We start from the raw sequence: 21,182 nt of genomic DNA on the forward strand, positions 1-21,182 counted from the left end.
ATGAAAACAGAGTAGTATCTAAATAATTGATTCATCCCCTGTGTATAAATAATCTGTTTAATAGGCACTCTGGTCACCTAAAGCATGGAACTGAAAAGCAAGGGCCTGAGTTGATTTTTTAGCTCTGGTAGATACTTCTTGTATGGTTCTGGGGTATCACTTAGCATCTCTCTTTTTGCAAGCTGGACCCCATAAGGTTTGTCTGCCTTGCAGAGGTGAAGGGGAGGCTGAGGAAAGGGGTGACTGCAAAATAAGTCAAGAATCTCACATCAAAAAAGGTTTGGTTTTGATGGAAGTCATCTGGAGTCATTGCACATATGTCTAATAACTGCTGATTTATAAGAGTCAAGTTATGAAGCTTTAATAAATGCATATTTCTTTAGACAGTGCTGCAGTATGTTGCTGGCTGGGAATACTACGTTGATTTGCTTCATGTCTGCATATTTTCCCCTTAGATACGTAGTAGCAAGTGAAAATGTTCAGTTTCTCGAAGTTCAGTTCAAAGAAACTTCTATATGTTGAAAAATTTCTGTGACTCCCCTGATTCCACAAAATCGATTTGGGAATCTTTCAAGGATTGGCTTAGTTCACTCTGAGCAATTGCTGAGAAACTTCTTATTCAGTGACATTACTCTCCACTTGGGTAGTTCCTCACCCAAGCCTGGGGAGTTATTTCTCGTCTGTTGAAAGTGACAGGTTTTGAATGACATCTATTTATTAGTACCAGTAGTGGCATTTACATTGGAGACTAGAGGAGCTGTTGCTTACAAAGGGAGAGAATTTAAAATTCACATGCTAAAGGCAAACTGATGCGACATTCGGCTCAGTGGGAACGGTGACATCTGCAAAGGTCAGTGGGATGAGATTTAAGTACTGAGGAAAGAAAACAAGAATGGATGAATGCATAGTTCTTTGAATGGTCTTTAAGCCCCTGTTCTTCCCTCCACATGGTCATTAGAGGAGGAACTAGGTCTATGAACAATTTTATAATATTCTTGGGAGTGGTCAGAGGTAGAGTTTAGACCTTTTCTGGGGCATAGATGGATTCTAATGAATCCTCTCATTTTGTGTGTGTATATCTTTTTAAATTAAAAACAGTCTCCACATTGTTAATAGTAATAATGAATGTTCACTGTCTTAAGTTATAAAACCTGTTAACACTCCCTATGGAAGCTTCCAAGGCATTGAACAGCAAGGGAAACATGCAGACACCTCCAGCTATTAACTCTCATTTTTCTGCAGTGGAACTGGAGATAATTGCTTTCCTTTCTCTGTTTAGCATTTTCAGACCATGTTAAAGACTAAGTTGAATGTCCTTACTCTTCGGAAAGAGCCTCTCCCGACAGTGATCTTCCACGAACCAGAAGCCATTGAGCTGTGTACCACAACTCCCCTCATGAAGACCCGGACTCACACTGGATGCAAGGTACTCAGGAGCATAAACTTAAGGAATGAGTCCCCTGTGGAGGTGTTGTATGTATGTGTGAGGACTCTGAAGAGCCCAAAGTAACCAACATGGTCATTGTTATTCTGGAAGCCCCATTAACTACTGCTATTACTACAAAGTTTTCAATCAAAAAAGTCAGTGAGCGTTTCTGACTGGAAATTTGGGCATCAGGAAAAAACACAGGTTTGGGCGGTGTGGCACAGTGCAAATGGTGGAGGATTTCTAACAGCCTTCAATGAATGTTGCTCATAAACACTGCCATTGTTTCTTTAAGTGCTAGTGCTGCGATGGGAGATGAAGGACCCAATGTGGTTTATTTGCATTTAGCAATCATACTAACCAAGGTATAAACCTACTGGAACAGGGTTGCAGCTTAAAACTTGAGGTTAGTTTGGTAGGGCTTTTTTGTTTGTTTGTTTGTTTTAAAGAGAGGAAGAAAGGGTTGAGGAAGAGACTTAGATCTTGATTTGGTTAAGCAACAAGATGAATTTGCCCAGTCACATCAAAGCACAGCTTCTGAAAAAGCTCTTCTTCTTTAAACTTTAATGGCTTAAGAGCTTTGAGTGTGTTCTTCTGTGGTAAGAAACCATATAAAAATAGCAAACAAATCTGCTGTGTTTGCATTTTCTGTTGGAGCCGTTTTCATTGGTCATAGAGCTTGCCTAGCCTTGCAGAGCCATGGGCAGCCTTGCAGATTGAGCTGGTATCACGGTTTAACCCCAGCCGGCAACTGAGTACTGCACAGCCATCGCGCATTCCTCCAGTGGGATGGGGAGCAGAATTGGGAAAAAGGTAAAACTTCTGGCTTAAGATAAGGACAATTTTACAATTTAAACAAAATATAATAGTAAAAATAGTAGTGATAATAACAATTGTAATGAAAAGGGCAGGGAGAGAGAGAGCAGAATAAAACCACCAAAAACTCCAAGTGATGCACAATACAATCACTCATCTGCCGTTGACTGATGCCCAGCCACTCCCTGAGCAGCCATCGGTGGCCCCGGCCAACTCCTCCTAGTTTATGTACTGTGCATGATGCTCTATGGTGTGGGATATCCCTTTGGCTCATTTGGGTCAGCTGTCCTGGCTGTGTCCCCTCCCAACTTTTTGTTTTATCAACATTATTCTCATACTAAATCCAAACCACAGTATTGTGCCAACTACTGAGAGGAAAATTAACTCTATCCCAGCTAAAACCAGGACAGCTGGGTACCGGTTTGGCCTGTGCTGCCTGTCAGGGCTTGCCAGGCAAGTCCCCTTCACCCAGCCCAGCTGTCAGTTGTAGCATATATCCACCCACCCTCGAGGGTGCTGGTGAAAATGGAGAGAACTGGCCTTCAGCCTTCGCTGCTCTGTGAAGTGTCAGCTCTGGAAGAGCCGTTGCCTGATGCTACATGTACTGGATAAGGTCCAAAGTGCAATTAAATGTACTAACGCTCTTCCCTGCCAGTGTGTATACACTCACGCGTGCCGCACACTCTCCTTATTGGAGGATCTGATGTAAGATGGGGCTAGAAGAAATTGCTTCCTGATGTATCCCCCTGCTTCTCTTGGCATACTCTGTGGCTGGCATGGGCTGTGGGCATGCTGTGAAGGGTCTTGCTGGGGCACCTCTAGGGCTGGCACTTCCTCAGCATAGTTTCTTCTTGGGAAGTGTCATTTTTGTTTGACTTTTTGCCTGTCACAATAGCCAAGCAACAAGACTGTTGCTGGATATTGAAGCAGTGCTGCCCTGTGCTGATGCAGAGGAATGCAGGGCAAGTGACCCTAATATGCTTTGTACGGTAGCTCATAGCATCTGCTCTTCCACTGTGATGTCTTCTGTCCTTTATGTTGACATCTAATGAATTTTTAGAGAATATTAGCTATCATAAAAATGGTTCACAAAGTATCTGGCTTTCACCCCTAGTGAGAGAGAGTTCACACATAATAATGCTTTCTGAAATCAGTTTATCGCTGTGAATGTGTGTAGAATTTAAATGAACGTTTTTATTTAACCTACAGTCCTTCAGCTGGAAAAGATGGATTGCAGGGAGATGTTGAACCCCTCAGTGAAGAGAATATCATTCTGTATATAGAGATCTCTTTTTATTTATTTATTTTTCCTGCAACATAACACAGTAGTGGTGACTAGGGAACATTTGCTGCCACAACGCTCTCCTTTTCCTGCTTGCACCATTTCTCCTCCCCCTCCCCCTGTAGCTAGTTCACCACCTGCCAGTGCTGGAGTCTTACGGTAGTATTTTTGGGGTGGTGGCCAGTCCTACTTCAGACAATTCAGCATTTGTGATTCCAGTACCTGCCTTGGGAAGACGATTGCACATATGTGTTGTGTTCCTATAGCTAAGTAATCCTCTCCAGTCATTAGCTGAAAGGCTCTGATTTTACACAGTCTTTCTAGTCACAATCTCTTTCTTTTCCCCTTTTTTTCTGACTAGACGTATTCTTCTCTTGTGAGGCTTGTATCCTCCAGCTGTTTATAGGTAATTAGCCTTCCTCTTCTCTTTCCCCTCTGATTATTAGTTTCTTGCTGAGTCATACAATTATAGTGTTGCTGTAACCAAGCCAGTGTTTTATTGTACAAGTTTTTGCTCTGTGAGGTCTGATCTGTTACTGTTATTCCAGGTGTAATGGGGGAGATGCTGTGGTGGTGCTGGTACCACCGAGCCTCTGGTTCTGAGACACAGGCTTTTCAGGCGAGAGCACAGCATCCAGTTTTTACTTTCTTTCATGAGTCACACTCTTTAGATCCTTAATAATTTTATTTCTCTTGACTGAAATCCCTCCAATTTATCTATGTAATCCCATTAATGGGATAGCATCATTCTTCTGACAGAGGCTCCAGACATCTAATTTTATTGCATAGCTTAAACATACGCCTCGGCTGGCACCATCTTGTTATAGGGACTTGACACATGCAATCGCTTTGCTGTTCAGAGGTCTGGGCATTAGTTTTCTTATGCGATTGCTCTTTTCCTTGTCCTTTCATGGCAAGGCAGGCTTCTTTTCTTTTTCATTTGGTGTTAGCTGCTGAATCCTGAAGAAACAAAACTTTTCTGCTGAGATCCAATCTCATTCTGTAATTTAATGGGATGGTTTTAAGGATAGCAGAGAAATGTCATGCTTGAAGTAATCTAGGGGGAACACTTGCAAAATCTGGGAAGTTAAATAATAGAACAGATTCAGAGAGCTCTTCCTCCCTGTCCACTTCCCTATCTGATGCAACTTTGTTGCCATCAAGTTTCCTAAAATGTATTTTCTATTTACAGCAGAAGGCTTAAGACTGGTTCCTCCTGTTCCTGCATGTCTGCACCTGCCTGCTTGGGCTGGCGGTGCTGTCGCTGGTCCCACCCTTGGAGACTCGTGGGCATGATTTCACCAAACAGTAGTAGATAATATTTGCATTGTTTTGCAGCACAGAGCTTTATGCGCATACATTTTGGAGTTTGTAGTGCTGCTTGCTCAGTGAGACAGGGTTAACTTGGAGTCTGTAGTTACCAAAGGGCAACTTCTTGCCCCCCTTTCCCCTCCTTTCCGCACCAGTCCTGTTTGCAAGTGGGGAGCAACAGCCCTGCAACCTGGGGTTGGACTGTCGCAGCCCCACTCAGCAGACAGCCTAAAACAGAGCAGGATTTCTGGGTACAATAAAGTATTCAAGTCTCTGTTTTTTCCTGGGGGTTGTTTGCTTTCATTTGTGCCATGGTGTATGTTAGGTGAGAGGCAGGTCTCTGGCCCCAGAGGAGCCACAGATTCTTGTCCTTCTCCAGCTGGGAGAGCTGGGGCAGGGCAGTGGGATGCAGTGCCCAGAGGGTTGTTATCTCTTTGGGAGCTGCAGCAGAGCACCCACATGCATCCTGCCTCTTCCTGTGATGGACATGGTGTTTGTGAATGCTGGAGCACCCAGCGTTAAGGTCAGTAGCTGCTCTGAAGAATGAAAAAAAACCCAACTGGTTTATTGTTTACTTGTAAATGGCAAGTCTCAGCTTAAGCTAAACCACCCATTGCTGGGGAAGGACAAAAAAGAGTGAGAATAAGTTGTTTGCTCTGACTAGCTGGACCACACTTTCAATCACAGGTTCCTAATTTGCTTTTATTTAAATAGAGCATGTTTCTGTATAGAAGGACTAGTGTGATTTCGATGCTCACATATAAAAATGTGTCCATCCCTGTTCAGATCCTAAGGATTTTGATTAGACTGTGGCTGTTCTGCTTGTAGGTCTTTCCTTTCAAATATTGTGCAGTCTTGTGTTTCAGCTGGAAACTTCCTCTTCTCTTATCACAACACTTAAGTACCACCAGATGGAAACTGAAAATCTGGAGTATCTCCAGATAATGTTGCCCTCTACTCAGAAATGTGTGCTTTCTCTGTGCCTTTTAACAGATTTTAAGTTCTGTATGTTTTATTCTTCCTTAATGTCCTAATTGGCTTACACTGATTTTAATGTTTCTTGATTTCTGTCCCTTTGAGCTACGGTGGTGGCATGAAAGGCTGCCTAAACGACTCTCTCTTCTGCTGTAGCTTTTCCAGGCACTGCTGCAGTAATGCAAAATGACAGAGGTTAAAAATGCTGCCTGTGATTTTTGAAGTGGTGTCGTAGTTTTAATTTTTTTTTTCTTTCTGTTGGAAGGCTCTTCAAAGTGAAGTCAATGCTGAATAATCAGTAGCTCATTGTTATCCACCTGGGTCAGGCAATCTTATTCCTCCAGTTCCCACCAGTGGACAAGCTTTTCTCAGCAGCCTGAGAGGCTGAGATGAGAGAAGCATAAACAGTGCACATAATTGCATTCTAAAGAGTATGCTTTTATTAAATGGGAAAATATTAATGATCTGGCATTTGCAGGCATGATACTTGTTGCTTGCCTGTTTTATTGGGTTGAGTTGGTGAGATTATTAATTCAGGCTTTGTGGAAGACATGATGTTGAAATTTCTATGTGTGTATCATAGTTGAAGATTAATGAAAGTCTTGTTTAGCAATTTGTATAAATGGCATTTGAGCGGTACTGGCGTTTTAAAATCAAGTTTCGCACATATGATAGAGATTTTAAAAATACCCAAGGAGTAATATAAATAAATGGAGCCGGTCTTTCAGAGTAGCTTAATTGCTTCACTTACAAGGCAAAAAGCAAAAGGTCCCTGTACTAAGCTTGCTGCAGAGTGGCGATTACAGTGGGGTTTATTCGGGGCCTGTATAGCAGGAAAGGGGCCATGGCCACAGCTGGGGTCCCTGGCACAGTGTACTGTCAGCAGTTAGGCACCGAGCTTGGCTACTGCAACTCTGGGACACATTTGATGTTGTTCCAGTCATGTCAACGTATTAAGTGGATTTGAGATGTTTCCTGGGACAGCTGGGCAGTGCCTGAGGGGTTAACCTGTGCAATGTCAAGGAGATGCCTCTGCACCCCTGCAGGCTGCCCTCCAGTCGCAGCTCTGGGCCCTTTCACCAAAGCCCCGGGGGACAGCCTGTTGCCCTTGTTGCTGCTCTTCTTGTGGCCTTGGTGGCTGCTGCCAAGAGTTTTCATCATCCCTTTTGTCTTTCTGTTTCTCTCCCATTTTTTTTTTCTTTTCTCAAAAGTAACTTTCACCATTAAAGAAAATGCATGCCATCAACTGTGGGCCCTACTAATGCATCTTTGTGCATGTGAAACTGTCTCAACATGCTTTGAGCAACAGGATTTACGCTGGTGTAGCAGAGACTGGAAGTTAGTTCGCAACGGGAAAGCTCATAATAAGTGTGTAAGATGAATAGTGAGTAATATTGATCGTGATCTGATTGTAATCTATAGAAATGTTTCTCATTTGGATACTTATTAAATAAACAAGATGTTGTCTTAAAATTGTTCTGCGGGTCCTGATTCTAATTCCTTGTGTAAGAGAGTCACTTAGGAATAATGTCTGCTTAGATATTACTGCCTATTTTTGGTTTTCTGCCTTGTTAATTTTGATTACAAAGGCCTTGCATCAGGAGTGTCTCTTACTACATGCTTGCAAAATACCCCATTTCTATTCTACTCTGCGTGCCTCTACAGCAAATTTATTAATGCCGTGTTGCTGCTTTTATTGCTTATTGCACTTTTAAAACTTAGACTGTTGTTTCTTGTTTATTTTTTTCCTCTAGATAAGACTTTCCCAAGCTGTTTTGCCCAACATTTCTGTCCTGTGCAACCTCTTCCCCTTGTGTCCTGTCACAATCAGCTCAGCCACGCTGGTGGCCAAATGCATTATTGCTTTAGCTTTCAGGAGACAGCATGCTCCCCATCTCTTGGGTCTGGTGGCCCCTCAACATTCAGAAAATGCTCAAATTGATGAACCATCCTCCCTGCTTCATGCAGACCAGCAGCCCACGCAGTGTGGTTTTGGTGGTGGCAACCCCAGCCTTATGCCTCTGCTGAAAAGTAGGTGAATGGCTCCCCTCTGCCACACTGTTACTGGGTGTGGGTTGGTTTTGTGTGTCTTGATACTGACTCAGGTCAAAATTAATGCAAAGAGAACATTGTCTCTCATTTCAATACCCACAGACCAAAGTGCTCTTTCCTGTTTATACTGTCCTGTTGGCTCAAAAGGGCTGAAAATGTGCCCTAAGACTTTCTGAGATGGGGAAATCCAGCTGACAGAAATGGGTGGTTAACAATCTAGTGTTTTACTTAAGATTTCCATTGATAATTTGAAAACCCAATTCCTCTTGAACATTTATTGCTGTTTTGGCTACTGAAACCATAGCTGATTGGAAGCTACACATATTCTTAAAACCACCTCACTTATCCTTATGAAGTTTAAGAAAAATGTTCTCATTTGCAGCTATAGGATGGTCAGGAATGATTGTTTTGAGTGCAGATTTATCCAGCTGTAAACACAAGTCCAGCTAGCTGCCTGGTCTTCATTACCATTTTGTAAGCCTGCAATATTCAGATGGCCATTAACTTTAATAAAGAAACAAATTAAACAAGTGAGACAAGCTAAACTGTACCATCACTCCCCAGCCTACTGTTTTCCACCATGTTTAATGTGCGTGTGAAGCACAGAGCTTATTTTCCTCTTGCTTCATTAAAGGCCTTCTGTTGTTGTCCTTAAGCATTACATATTCTGTGCTGTGAATTGAGAGCTTGTTTTTCTGCTCTTTCTCCCCTCCTCAAATGAACCAAAAGGATGCATGTGAACTCTTGCGTGGAGTAAATCTTAATAGCTTCAGTATTTTTAGATATAGTGCTCATTGGTGAGAGATACGGAGGCTTTAATGATGTGTTTTCCAAAAGTGAAGTGCATCAAATAAACTAATGCCTAGAACAAGTATGCTATATGAAGATGAAGTATTTTGTTTATGTTTTCTTCATGTACTGTTACAGAAACGGGGGGAAAAAAAAAGCTTAATACTGAACTTAGGGAAGAGTAAACTGCTTGCGGAAGCCTTACCACATGCCTGTATCCCAGAGTGGTTTACCGAATTTTGCCGAGTCTTGTTCTAAGGTTGAAAATGGAGAGTTGCAGTGTGCTCGTTTCTTTTTCAAAACATGACTGTATGGTAAGGTCCTGCCCTGCACCTATAAAGTTCATGAGAGCTTTGCTGTGGGCTCCATCATGAGTGTGGTGGGATGTAGCCATGCAGGACAGCAGCTGCACACGCTGCATAGTGTTTGGCACTGGCTGCTCTCAGCCTTCAGCTTCAGAGAGGGTCTCTCTTGCATATCATTTTTTTTATTACGCATAAAATAATATTTTATTTTATGCATGGAAAACCCATTTACGTCAGTGAAGATTTATACTTTAAATGAGAGCAGAGGAGATAATAGAAATATGAAGGGTAGATGCAAGTATAGAATGTTGTTAAAGTGTTGTAATACTTAAAGTATGTAATACGTAAAGATTTCCTGAAGTCCAAGAGTCTTAGATGGTGAATATAAATTGGCTAAAGCAATTGCATTAATCTTAAACTGAGCCTGCTTTAAATGTGATCTTCTACAGTGTTCAGTTTTGCTGTGTTGGAGGTATTTTGGCATAATTTTATTTTCTTACTGGTAAAGTGGCATTGTAAGACTAATGTATTTTGAGAGCAGTGGAAGTTATGTCCTGTCGTATATGGTGGTGGTGTTTTTTTTCCTTAGCATTCACACCGGTGACATTTTTCAAGCCATGGTTCAAGTAAAGGGCATCTTGTTATTCAGGAAGTTCTTAGAGACCATCTAAAAATGGTCATGTATTTCAGTCAGCTTCATGTTTCTGTTTTAACTACCTTTATAGCAGAAAGTATATGGCTGTTCTCTACATATGGTACAGTAACTTTGCTTTGAATATATGCGTATTAATTGAAGAAAAACGTTTTTGCCTATTTCTGTTTACTTTTGTATTTTCATTAAGAATGTGTATCTCAAACTATTTTAAAGAGTTCCATAAAAAGAATAAGACCACCACCCTGGGAGGAGAGCGCGGATGACAGGGAGGACAGGAGGTTTTCTGGGAGCTCCACTGTATGTTGGTGGTCAGCACAGGGCCTGAACTACCCTGGGAGCAGCGCCTTCTCTCTGTGCTTCCCCTTGGATTTGCTTCAAGAGGGAGGGAGCTGAATGCTGGGTGTATTGTGAGGAAATTCAGGGAGTGAGCAAGATGTGCAATGAAAATGGTCGCATGTGTGTGCGCACTCCCAGGATTGTGTCCCCTACTCTGGGCTGGGTAGGAAGGCTTCCAGTTGTTGTTGACCATGCAGATGATGCCTGCAGAGGTCCCTCCCAAGTCTTGACAACTAGTGTGCTGGGAGTCATCTCAGCTGTTCCTGGGAGTGAGGCCCAGGGTCCCTGGCTTTGTGTGTGGAGTGACCTGTACCCAGCACTGCTTTGTCTTGCATGAAGAAATAGGAGCAGGAACCTTATGCACCAGGTAACCCAGACTTTACTCAGATGCATGTGTGTTCAAATCCATTTTCCTTGGCAGTAGGCTGCGGAAAATATCCCCTAAACAACAATAAACCCTTGAAAAATGCAAGGAAATAAAATGTCAGAGAATCCATTAGCACATTGTGCTTTAGTCCTCCCCTTAATGCATATATTGTATTGCTTGCACAACCACTGTCTACCTTGTTTTTTTTCTTACTGCTGTAGTTCTGTCCCTGTAGTTAGTGGATGCAGTGAGTCCCAGTGAGGAAAATGGGTGATGATGCATGATACGGAGCCTGGGAAAAAGAGTTTTTAACATAAACAGAAATCCCTTTGGCTGGAATCAAGCACTTCCTTTGGCTTCAGAGCTCTGATGTTATTAGTTGCCTTTGATTCAACAAAAGCCCGAATTGGAAGTCATCAGCCTTTAATTTTGTTAGCAAATGGTATTTATCAGCAGAAGTAATCTAAATCAAACCTCTTAATGTAAAACAAGGCACTAAACAGTTTATATTTCAATTAGTTATGGAAGAGATAGTGATTGACATTCAAAGAACACTGTGTAAAATGCAAATATATATGTACCGAAAATGCTGCCTGGGACTTGTTTGAGAATGAACACTGGCTGTTCCTGAATTTCACCCTTGCATGTAAAAGCCAACTGGGAAACTTGTAAGGTACCAAGGAGGCCAGGCACTGCGTGGTGGTGAATGCTCAGTAGCTCTTTACTATGTATCATTTGTACTTCTGTAGTATTTCTCACCCAGAAAGATCCCAAAACACCACCTAAAACAGCTCTGTTGTCCCCTGCTGTTCAGCTGTCCTTCTTGGCCATCAGCCCTGTTTGCAGAAGTCAGATCAGCTCACCAAAGCGCAGGGGAAGGCTGTGTGGGCACACTGTACTGCAGAAAAAAATATGCTAGGGGAAAACTAAAAAAGATGCTGAGAATTAAAATGCATATTTGTATTAAGTAGTATTACATTGAAAAAAACAATATATATTAATGGAATTCCTTTGATGCATAAAAATCTGTTGAATACTCTTGTATCTTGAGACCCAAATGTGGTTTGTTGGTTGTTTTTTTTGCCAGTTGTAGAAATCCCACTTTTCAGGATACTTGGAGTTGTTGTCTAATTATAGCTGACTTTGTAGGAGATAGTACACCAAAATAGTTTTTTCTGAAAGAATATTTACATTTTTAAAAACCATTTAATCTCTCTATAGCAGGAAGTATTTCAATTTTGAAATTCTAAGTTTCCAGAATTCCTTAGGAGATAATTAACAAATATATAATGCTATATAGTCTATACCAAGAAGTTCTATCTTTTGCAGTCTGTCACAAAGCCAAGGTACCAGTATGAAGCACAGTGGCAACTGTAAGGTCCTAGATAGCTACAAATGTGTTAGGATATTTATTTTTTATGCTGTAGAAAATATTGTGCTCATCACAATTGCTCAAGCAAAACCTTCTGGCCATAGAAGCTAACTGCTTCCATAATAATTAAGGTTCAAATATCTTAAGACCTAATAGCTTTTGACATATAAAAATTAAAATGAGATTGAAATTTATGACAGTGGTTACGCCAAGCAGATGCTGCAGTCGCTGTCGATTGTTTCATTATAGCGTGTCCTTGAGAAACATTTCCATCCTGGTGGGGCTGTCTCAGTGTAAGGATGGAGCTGGTTTGTGTTGCTGAAGAGCACAGGGAAGCTGGTGTTTCTCCGTGGCCCTTAGGGCATACGGGCCCTGCTGTGAGCTGGCTCTCGGGAGGAGGTGGCACCCTTCCTTCATAGCACATGAAGTTTTTCTTTAACAAAATCAAAAAAACCTTACGGTTCTGCAGCAGTTGTTCTCTGGTGTTACTGCAGTAGGCACCTCCCCACTCAGCAGCATGAAATGTGCGGGGAGAGGTGTTGGCAGGGCTCTTTAGGAGTACTTTTTCACAACAAAGACATGTGTGCTTATTCTGTGAAGGTATTCTGTGTGCCTCTTCCCCTGAAGCCATGGATATTGTTTCTTCGATTTCCATTAGAATACTGCAAAATTTGCATTTGGCACTGGGTACCCACTGCTCACACTAGTTTGAGCCAAAATGAGCCTTCTCAGGAATTTGTAATCTCTGTTTACAGCTGTACTATGCCCAAACCCCTCAGTTCTTATTTTGGGGCTGATCCTGTGTGCTGAAAGCTTCTTACTGAAGCAAATGACATTGGCAAAAAAGGAGGCAGAAACTGGATTACAGGTCCATTCTTCTGTAGATGAGGTACCGTTGGCCATGTTCATAGATGCACAGGCTGCTGGAATGTAGATTGTTGTTGCAATCAAAAAAATATTATGTCCTCTGAGAAAATAATGTCCTTTGTGTGCCACCCCTGTTTTGTCCCAGGATTAACCCTGTTCTCCTTGTACTACTGCAACGTAGTCTGCAATGTAGTGTGATGTATAAAATACATTAGCTTGGAAGAGGAAAGAATTTTTTCCATTCCTGGAGTTGGATGTCAATGTCTGAAGCTAATAACTTTTTTTGTTTCATTAAAAGATTTTTTTGCACAGTTAACGAGAAGTTCGTAACAGTAACTATCTTTAGACAATACTTCTGGGCAATTTTAAGGTTGATGTATGTTATCTGTTGCTGATGAACTACCTTTGTAATCTGTTCTGAATATTTGACTTCAGGCTTGTGGTAATTCAGTAAACTTTCATCTCTGAGATTCTAGGTTGTACAGGAATAACAAGTGCAACAGAGGTATAGTTCTTCTTATTTTTCCTTCTTTAAAATTGATCTGTCTCCTTAAAGTTTACAGTCTGGTTTGGAAAATCATTAAGTACTCCTAGGTTAAGAACTTCCCTTGTACTACTAACACAAGAGTCTCTGGTATTCACCTTTAATCATTTCACAGCAAGATCCTATTAAATGATATGTATTGTCATAGAAATAAGATACTGAATTTCACAGCAATGTAAATTTGGAATTAAGTTTATCAAGTTTTATCAGTGAATGAAAAACTAATGTTGAATTGGTAGCATCCTGTTAACTCGGATAGAACAGAATACTGTTTTATACCCACTGAGAGTACGGTTTATCCCTTTCTGGAGCTGATGTTCATTTGTCTGTTACATGTCAGGGTTGCTTTCTGATTGCTAGAGCATAGCACGCTGCGGGGGCGGGGGGGCATGGAACTGATGGGTTAATCAGCTGAAAGATGGTCTTAATTCATTATACTCTTCAGGTTTTTTTCACCTGTAAAGCCAGGCCATGATGACATAACCTGATTAAAGTGCTCTCAAGATTTAAATGGCGTGGCAGTGACCTGCACTTGAAAATAACAAACTTGGGATGTGGATAACCTTACATTTAATAGGAGCCCATACATAAACATTTAATGTAGAAGGAAGCTACTTCAACTTAAATTAGCAAATTTTAGAAGAGCAGCAGGTTGAAAGTGTCTTTATAATTGTACTTAATAAAATTTACTGAAGATTCATTGGATTGTTAGCTGAGAAAGATTTGTCAATTAGTTATTTGGTGGGATTTTTTTTTCATCCGCAGGGACTTGTTTTATTTCAGTGTTTGTTGTGTTTTCCCCTTGTCCCCCAATTTATTTTTCAGTAGCAGAGAGAAAACAGGAGGGGGGAAAAAAGCAAGCTTCAAGTCAGAAATAGATTTAAATTAATACATTCAAAATCAGAGAAGGATCTGTGTAAAGACTGGTATAGTCGAGTACTAAATCGGGAGAGATGGTAAGGAAAAGACAAAATAAAGTAAGGTAAGATAATATGTGTCTCATGATTATTTTGAAAATATCATTGAAGCTAAGTGTCCTCTGGGACAGGATGGGCAGAAGACAAACTGTTTCTAGTTCTTTATGGAAGCTGCTTTTTTGACTGAGTTATCTATAGGCTGGGAGTAATTCCCCTGTGCTGGTGTCTGACTCATTCTTACAAATAGCACAATAATACACTTCAGCTTTGTCAGCTATTTGTAACCACAGCGGCCAGAATCCCTATGGGAATCATTGTTAATGGGATGCAGTTTTTGGGTTGGCTTTGCTATGGTATAAATTGGCATGCATACTTTGACTCGATTGCCATGCTAAGTTGTATCATCTGAGAATGTGGCTTTTTAGTTTGACATGTGGCTTGGGATTCCTAATGATTGAAAGCAGTCTGTTAATGAAATTGAAGTCATTGAGTACAGTGTATGTGAACCAGTGCTGTTTGTCATTTGTTATTAGGCTGAAGTGTTAAAAATATTAAGTAATTCTTGAAATTATTTTATGAAGTGACTTGATATTGATTTAAAGACAGGTGTTTTCACCCCAGAGCTTTGCCTCGAGTTGGTTCTGAAGGCCTTCATACAAGGCCGGCAAACAGTGTGACTGATTCCCAAGTGGGAGATGTGATATACATCGTATATGTAAGTTCAGTCTGGAATAGTTTACAGCACTTCCTTAAAAATCCTGAGGATAAACTGAATGACTTTAGTTACTGATGAACTGCTCTAAGGTTTTAGTTCTGCAAGATTTTCCTTATCTGTGTATATAGGTTTTTTTGGTTTAATGTTACCACTTTCATGCAGATAGTGGGCTTCTCCAGGGTGAAACTTGTCCCAGAGCAAGGGGCCAGCATGCAGCTATTGCTGTAGCTGTGCTCCCAAGGGGGTTTAACGTGGGGCGGGTGGGTGAGCGTTGGCTGGAGTGGGAGGCACGGCCCTGTCAGCAGCTCCATGCCACTGTGTCCATGGGTGTGGGTTGCCCCTGAAGTCCTGCCTGTCCCACCCTGCAGCAGCCCCTGAGCATGGGGACAAGTGGCATCAGTCCTGGGTGTGCCACCGTCGGAGCAAGGGGCCCGAATTGCAGGCCAGCAGCTGCTGGGCGTTACTGGGCAGGGTGGTGCTGCATGGCCTCGCAGTGCAGGTGCCTCTGAGCCATCACAGCACCCCAGGAACGTGCTCCATGACCTCCCGCCTGGCCCCAGCGGGACCAGCCCTGGCTTCACACCACACTGTCTGATGCTGGTGTGATGCACTTATTTTTTGAGGGGGTGGACCTAATAAAAGCTGGCAAGAAAGACATGGTGGGGTTTCTGTGGCCTGGTCATGCTCAGGAGATGGATTTGTGTCAGCTTTTCAGGTTCTCTGTGTGGTAGTGTCACAAGTGAGTGAGCCTGGGTTTAAATAGGTAAATAAATAAATGGAAATCAGACAGAGCCCAGGTTCAGGACCTCTGTGCGCATTGCTGGGGTGCTCACACCACCTGTCAGGGATGGGCCTGCCCCTGGCCTGGCACACCCAAGGCCCTTCGCTGGGGTCTGCCTCAGGGCTGGGCAGGCGGGGCGGAGGGGTGGTGCTGCTGTGGTGTCCTGCGTCTCCATGGCTGCTGGCCCTCTCAAGCGGAGCAGGGTGGTTTTTGTGTGTTCTCCACCTTAAGGTGGCCCCATCTTTTAGGGTGGTCCCTCCTGCCACCAGGGTGTGGAGGGGGATGAGGCTGAAGACCCATGCTGGCCTCTGTGCTCTGACCCAGGTTTCCCCAGGGCCTCGCTGTGCCCCACAGCAAGGAGCCAGGGCTGGTATGAGACAAGGCCTGAGGCTCCTGTGTGCTCCAAAATGTCTCACTGTCCTCAAAATGAGTAGCTGCCTGTGCCCAGGGGCTGTGGTATGAGCACCTGCAGCTTTTCTGCAGCCTCTCTTGTCTTGATAACTTAAGTCAACAGCAGTAAACCCTTCCTACCTGCTCCCCTGCCACCCCCCCCCAAAAAAAAAAAAAAAAAAACACAACAAAACCAAACAAAACCCAACTAAACCCCAAAAAACAACAACCAAACGAAAGCCTGCTGAGGTGTCTAGGTGGAGGGGAGGCCTGAGCAGCCATCCCTTTCCTTAATCCCCCTTGTTGGCCCTTTTGAGTAGGCTTATGTGTCACCGTAGGCCTGAAATCAGACATTGGTAACTTGTGCCCGTGTGAAATACTCTTATCAAGTGTTTATGCAGTGGGAATTAAGTTCCTATCATATTGGACAAAAGACTATCAATTTGAGTTCTCCACTGACACTGGAGGACTCTGTGAAAGTCTGTTGTGAAACCAGAGGAGAGAAGTTTAGGTAATTTAGCCCCTGGGCTTTGTAGTGTGAGCCTTGTGAACAATCATGAGGCATTCTTGCTGTCTCTGTAAATTTGTTAGTGTGCCCTCGTTTTGCAGTCAAGTCGTTATCTTCTGCCATGTGTCTCAGCATGGCATAGCTGATGGCTGCATTGCTGGGGACGGATGGAGAGCAGCGAGGTAGGGGCAGGCTTGTGATGGTCAAGAGCCCTGCTTGACATCTGTGCTGCAAGGCAAATGGCCAAGGGAGGTGTATCTTTCAATTAAATATTAAAATACTACTTTGCAACACAGTAAGATTATTTTTATTCCAGTTAGGTCCTCAGTAAAGTGGTGAATTTTATTTTAGAGTGAGACATAGAGATTATGGTTACAGAGATCCTTCTGTAATATTCCCCCCCCCTTTGAATTAGGTTGCATGTTTTCTTTCCGTTAGCAATTACCTTCATGTCAGTATGAGCGCCAGAGGTTATAGAAGTGCGTGATGTTTCTCACATTGTAGCAGCTTTCTGCATACCACCCCCTTTGCCCTTTTGACTACATGGAAACTATCAATGTGTCATGCAGGAAAATTTAAATGAGTGCTGTTAAGGTCCCAGACACTCATTCCAGAGCTGCAATTTCTTAAGAGCTGTCTGAGCTTTACCTTACGTGCAGCCATCACAGTCATGCCGACTGAAATCCTGCTAATTATTTTGGAGACATTTTTGTATGACGTGTTTTGAGAAAAGAGTCTGAGCATCTGTGAAACAGATGAAGTGAAAATTCCTCTGGCGTCTATCAGCAAACATAAGCAGGTGGAGCACATCCAAGTTTCTGCAGCTGAGGGAGGGGCTCCAGAAAATATAGTCGTTTGTTTGCACCACAGAGGGAAAATCAAAAGAAAAATGATTACTTATATGTCTTAATTTGATACTGCTGCATCATATAAGGCCAGTCCAGGAACAGCAGCTTTCTTCTTCATTTCAAGGGCTATTGTGACTCGATAATCAGGCTTGTATAGGAAATGAAAAGGACGCTACAGACACTCTTAAGATGCAAATTGCTGAATATAGAGCTGTACACTGCAAATGGGGCTCATTTCTCAGTTTGAAGGGGGTTACAGTGTTTACACTTCTTGCCTGTGCAGGGTTAATCAAGGTAATCACTGAAATACATTGCTGCATCAATCTAATGGTAGTATTCCTGAAAATCAAATGGTTTGTATGTTTTAAGGCAAACCCCAGGAATTTGAAAATAAAAAATACGCTGCTGTGCCCACTAAAGAAAATGTATGTGGTAAGAAGCTGGTTTTGCTGCCTAGGATGAAAGGCCAGCTGGCATCAATTAGCACTTTATGCATATGCACTTTTATAGAAATAATTTTTACTGAGCAGGTCTCAAAGCCTTTTAGTGTCACTTAGTTAATCCTCATAACAGTCCTCTGCAGAGCTGCACATGGGCAGAGTGGAAATTGTGGAGGTTTAAGTGACTAATCCATAGCTACACGATGAATCAATTCTGTCCTGTCCTATCTGTCTTTGCAAGACAGCACTACCTTCACTCAGAAAGGAATCTAAAATACAACCGAAGAGTTATGGCAATGGTTATGTGGTGTGTTTTAGAACATCATTCATGAAGCAATGCCTTTAAACAGTGTATGGGATAGAAATAAGATTGTTTATTACATGAAGGACAACTATAAAGGATTAAGTAATTTGTATATTAATTGACTTCTCTACTTCAAGTGCATTGTTGATGTACTTGGATAATTGCACAGACAAAGAATGACATTTCCCAGTACATGAAAGGAAGCCTTGCCTTCTCAAGAAAAAAGAGACTGGATTTTTTTTTTAAAATAAATGCTTTCTTCTTCTAAGAGCATGACTATGCAGAAATGCAGGAGTGCCAAATTCGACCCTGTGTGTGAAATGAGCAAATATTTTTCACTACTTTCTCTGAAGTTTGTACCCACTTAAAATGGTCTGCAGTCTGTTTTCCATAGTAGTCTGTAAAGGCCAAGAAAGTGCAATTAAGACAGGCAAATATGTGGCTAACTCAGTAGTTCCTCAGTGGCATGGATAAGCCTTGGATGAGAGCTCGGTACCTTGCTGTACAACATTCTGGTGCTTGGGTTGTCTGTCCCCATCATGCGTGAGGTGAGGAGGAAGTGTGAGAGACTTCAGGCTGTAGTTGAGAGGGAGGTGTCAGAAATGTAATTCCTAAAGTGTGGGGCCTTTCTCTAAAAGATTCAAGGGTGATAAGCAGGAATTTTACTTCCCTCCCCTTCCCCCGGAAGATTATTTTAAAGAGAGCAGAAAATTAATAGAAAAAAATGCCTAGTTTCCTAGTATCTTACGCTCCTGTTGAAATTGGACAGTATATAGACAAATTATCCTGTAGTAATGCCTGCCTGCAGCCTCAAGATATGAATGGTGTTTCTGTATTTCCAGCTGACAGAAGGTATGACTGATGGTATAAATGAAGATCATCACTCTGAATGAGCTGGAGATGCTCCATGGTTTAACCCTGAGGTTTGGTTAAGCCGGTGTGTTGGTTCGTGTCTCAGGGCTATCTTTCTAATTGATTCTCCCAAAGCTGATGAGCTCAATAACATGAAACGTGTTAGGTGCATGTGTCAGGTGATGGTAGAAGTGCTGCCTGAATAGATGGGTATGAAAAGATGTTTTTAATAGAATGCTGGATATTCATAAGCAAATTCCCTGTTCATTTTATAGCAGTACAATTCCACAGCAACAACTAAACCTGTAGAATTGCTCTGATACCCTACCACTTCAGTATAAACCACTGCTTTAAGTCGCTCCGAGATCAGAGGAGTGTTACATGAAAAAACACCCTACATATTGTGTAATACAGGAGACACATTGTTCATACTCTACCATAGTGAAATCTGTTTTGTATTTCTTTTGCCAAGTGTCCAGATCATATAAATGATTGTGGCCATCGATGTATAGCACAAAGCAAGCCATGGTCTTTTCACGTCTGGAACAGTTTGACGTAATCAACATGTATATAAGATATTTTAGAAGCTTATTCACCATCTTAAAACAGCTATGGCTCAGGCTGCTATTCCCAGTTGTAAAAGGCAAGGATCTTTAGCAGAAAATGAAACCTCCAAAAAAGCCATGCATTCCTCACAGATAAGATATATTAACTTAATCCAGTGTTTCATTCTTCCCCTTCTAAACATAAAAGAAGGGTAAGATAGCATTGGTCACTGCTGTCCTGGTCCTCTTTACAGTGTGAGTAATGCCTATAGCCCTGGCTTGTCCCTGTGTGCAGTTACCTTGCACACCCAGTGAATGTGTTCGGGGAGGAGATGGGTGTGAGGGTAGTTTCAGGTTTTACATCATTAAAAGTGTATCCCTGTAAATCTTCTGTTCTGAGCACTTCTTGGTAAGGGCAGGCAGCTTCACTTTAGATTTCAGATTTTACATTGAAAATACAGACCCTAGCCACGTAATACTGTCCACCTCTGAATTATTTTCTAGAGGCTATACAGAAAAACTAGGAGAGTGTTTATGCTGATACAGCAGTACAGTCTGGTATTGGTACCATGAGTAAATCCTCATGGTTTCCTTGTGATGAGAAATGAAATTATTTGATTTTACCGAAGTTTTGGTGAATCAAAATTGATTTGCCTGGTTCACTTCAATATGGAGGGATGAAAGAAGTAGACATTGTTGTCCTCCCCCCATCCCTCTCCCCCCCCCCCCCCCCCCCTTTTCTTTTTTATAAAAGATAGACACTGTTACAGTTACCTTTGCCTACATTTAAGCACAAAACTTGATCAAGTTTCATGTATTTTCTGGGGGTAAGATATACATGCAAAAGGTTGTATGCACACAAGAACAATGCCAGTTTACTATGTGATATTTTTAGCATCCTTCAAGACAACTAAAATGGGCACCTGTCTCAAAGCAGATCAAGGCAGTCTTATAGGACTGTGAGCAGTATGGATTTGTCTTAGACACGCAGCATTGGCTGGAGGTGTTACTTTCACATTTATAAACAGTCCTTTAATGAATTCTCCAAAAGATTGATTTAAATAATTTTCCAATTTATTTTGTTGTTTCTTTAAAAAAAGAAAATACATTATGAATATTATAAGGATCATTTTCCTTCCTTTTTTCTTTTGAAGCCCACAGAAATAATACTATCTTGGGGCGCTTTTGTTCCTCTTTGCAGAGTGCCATGAAGAAAATCGGTTATTGCTCTTTTTTTCCTCTGTCATTTTCTTTAGATTGAATAGAGATTGATTGCTCTTCTGGGATAAGAAAAAACAGGCTGTGTCATTCTGCGATAGTCTGCGCTAGCAGCGGTGGAGAGTATGGAGCAAGCAGTTTAGTGGCGATCTTGATTATCAATGAATGCATATTCAATTAAGTCAATTTACTTACATTATTTCCTGTTCATACAGTCAGCTCTGCCATTCTCTCACTGTCTGGAAGCTGCTTTTTAAATTGTAGTTTTAGATACAATTTTTAGTCCTGTTTGAAGTTCAGGATGAATCTTCCTCTGATACTGGTAGTTAGATTTGGCTGAAGGGTACTATTGCATTTTATGACTCCTGCTTATTTTTTCCTTTTCTATCCATTAAATAGCATACCTTTGACAAGCAGATGCTGACCTTGGCATTTTGTCAATACATAAGTATTAGAAGAAAGAAAGATAAATTGCTCATTAAAGCTATTAACAAAAGAAGCTGCAAAGCAGATAAAGACAATTTGAAAATTCACAGTGATCAGCTATTTCGTGTGATACTTGTTTAT

At 41.7% G+C, this 21,182-nt stretch overlaps 1 protein-coding gene across 2 annotated transcripts in view; it reads left to right on the forward strand.

The window, feature by feature from the left end:
- PID1 (phosphotyrosine interaction domain containing 1) overlaps positions 1-21,182 on the forward strand; it is a 150,998-nt gene that overhangs the window by 35,506 nt on the left and 94,310 nt on the right. For both annotated transcript variants that reach the window (XM_080409986.1, XM_080409987.1), the window contains exon 2: positions 1,280-1,426. In XM_080409986.1, coding sequence (XP_080266112.1) covers positions 1,280-1,426 — 147 coding nt within the window. The remainder of the gene's footprint in view (positions 1-1,279; positions 1,427-21,182) is intronic.

The sequence above is a fragment of the Falco punctatus genome (genome assembly GCF_963210335.1).
Source record: "Falco punctatus genome assembly, chromosome: 13".
Lineage (NCBI taxonomy): Eukaryota > Metazoa > Chordata > Aves > Falconiformes > Falconidae > Falco > Falco punctatus.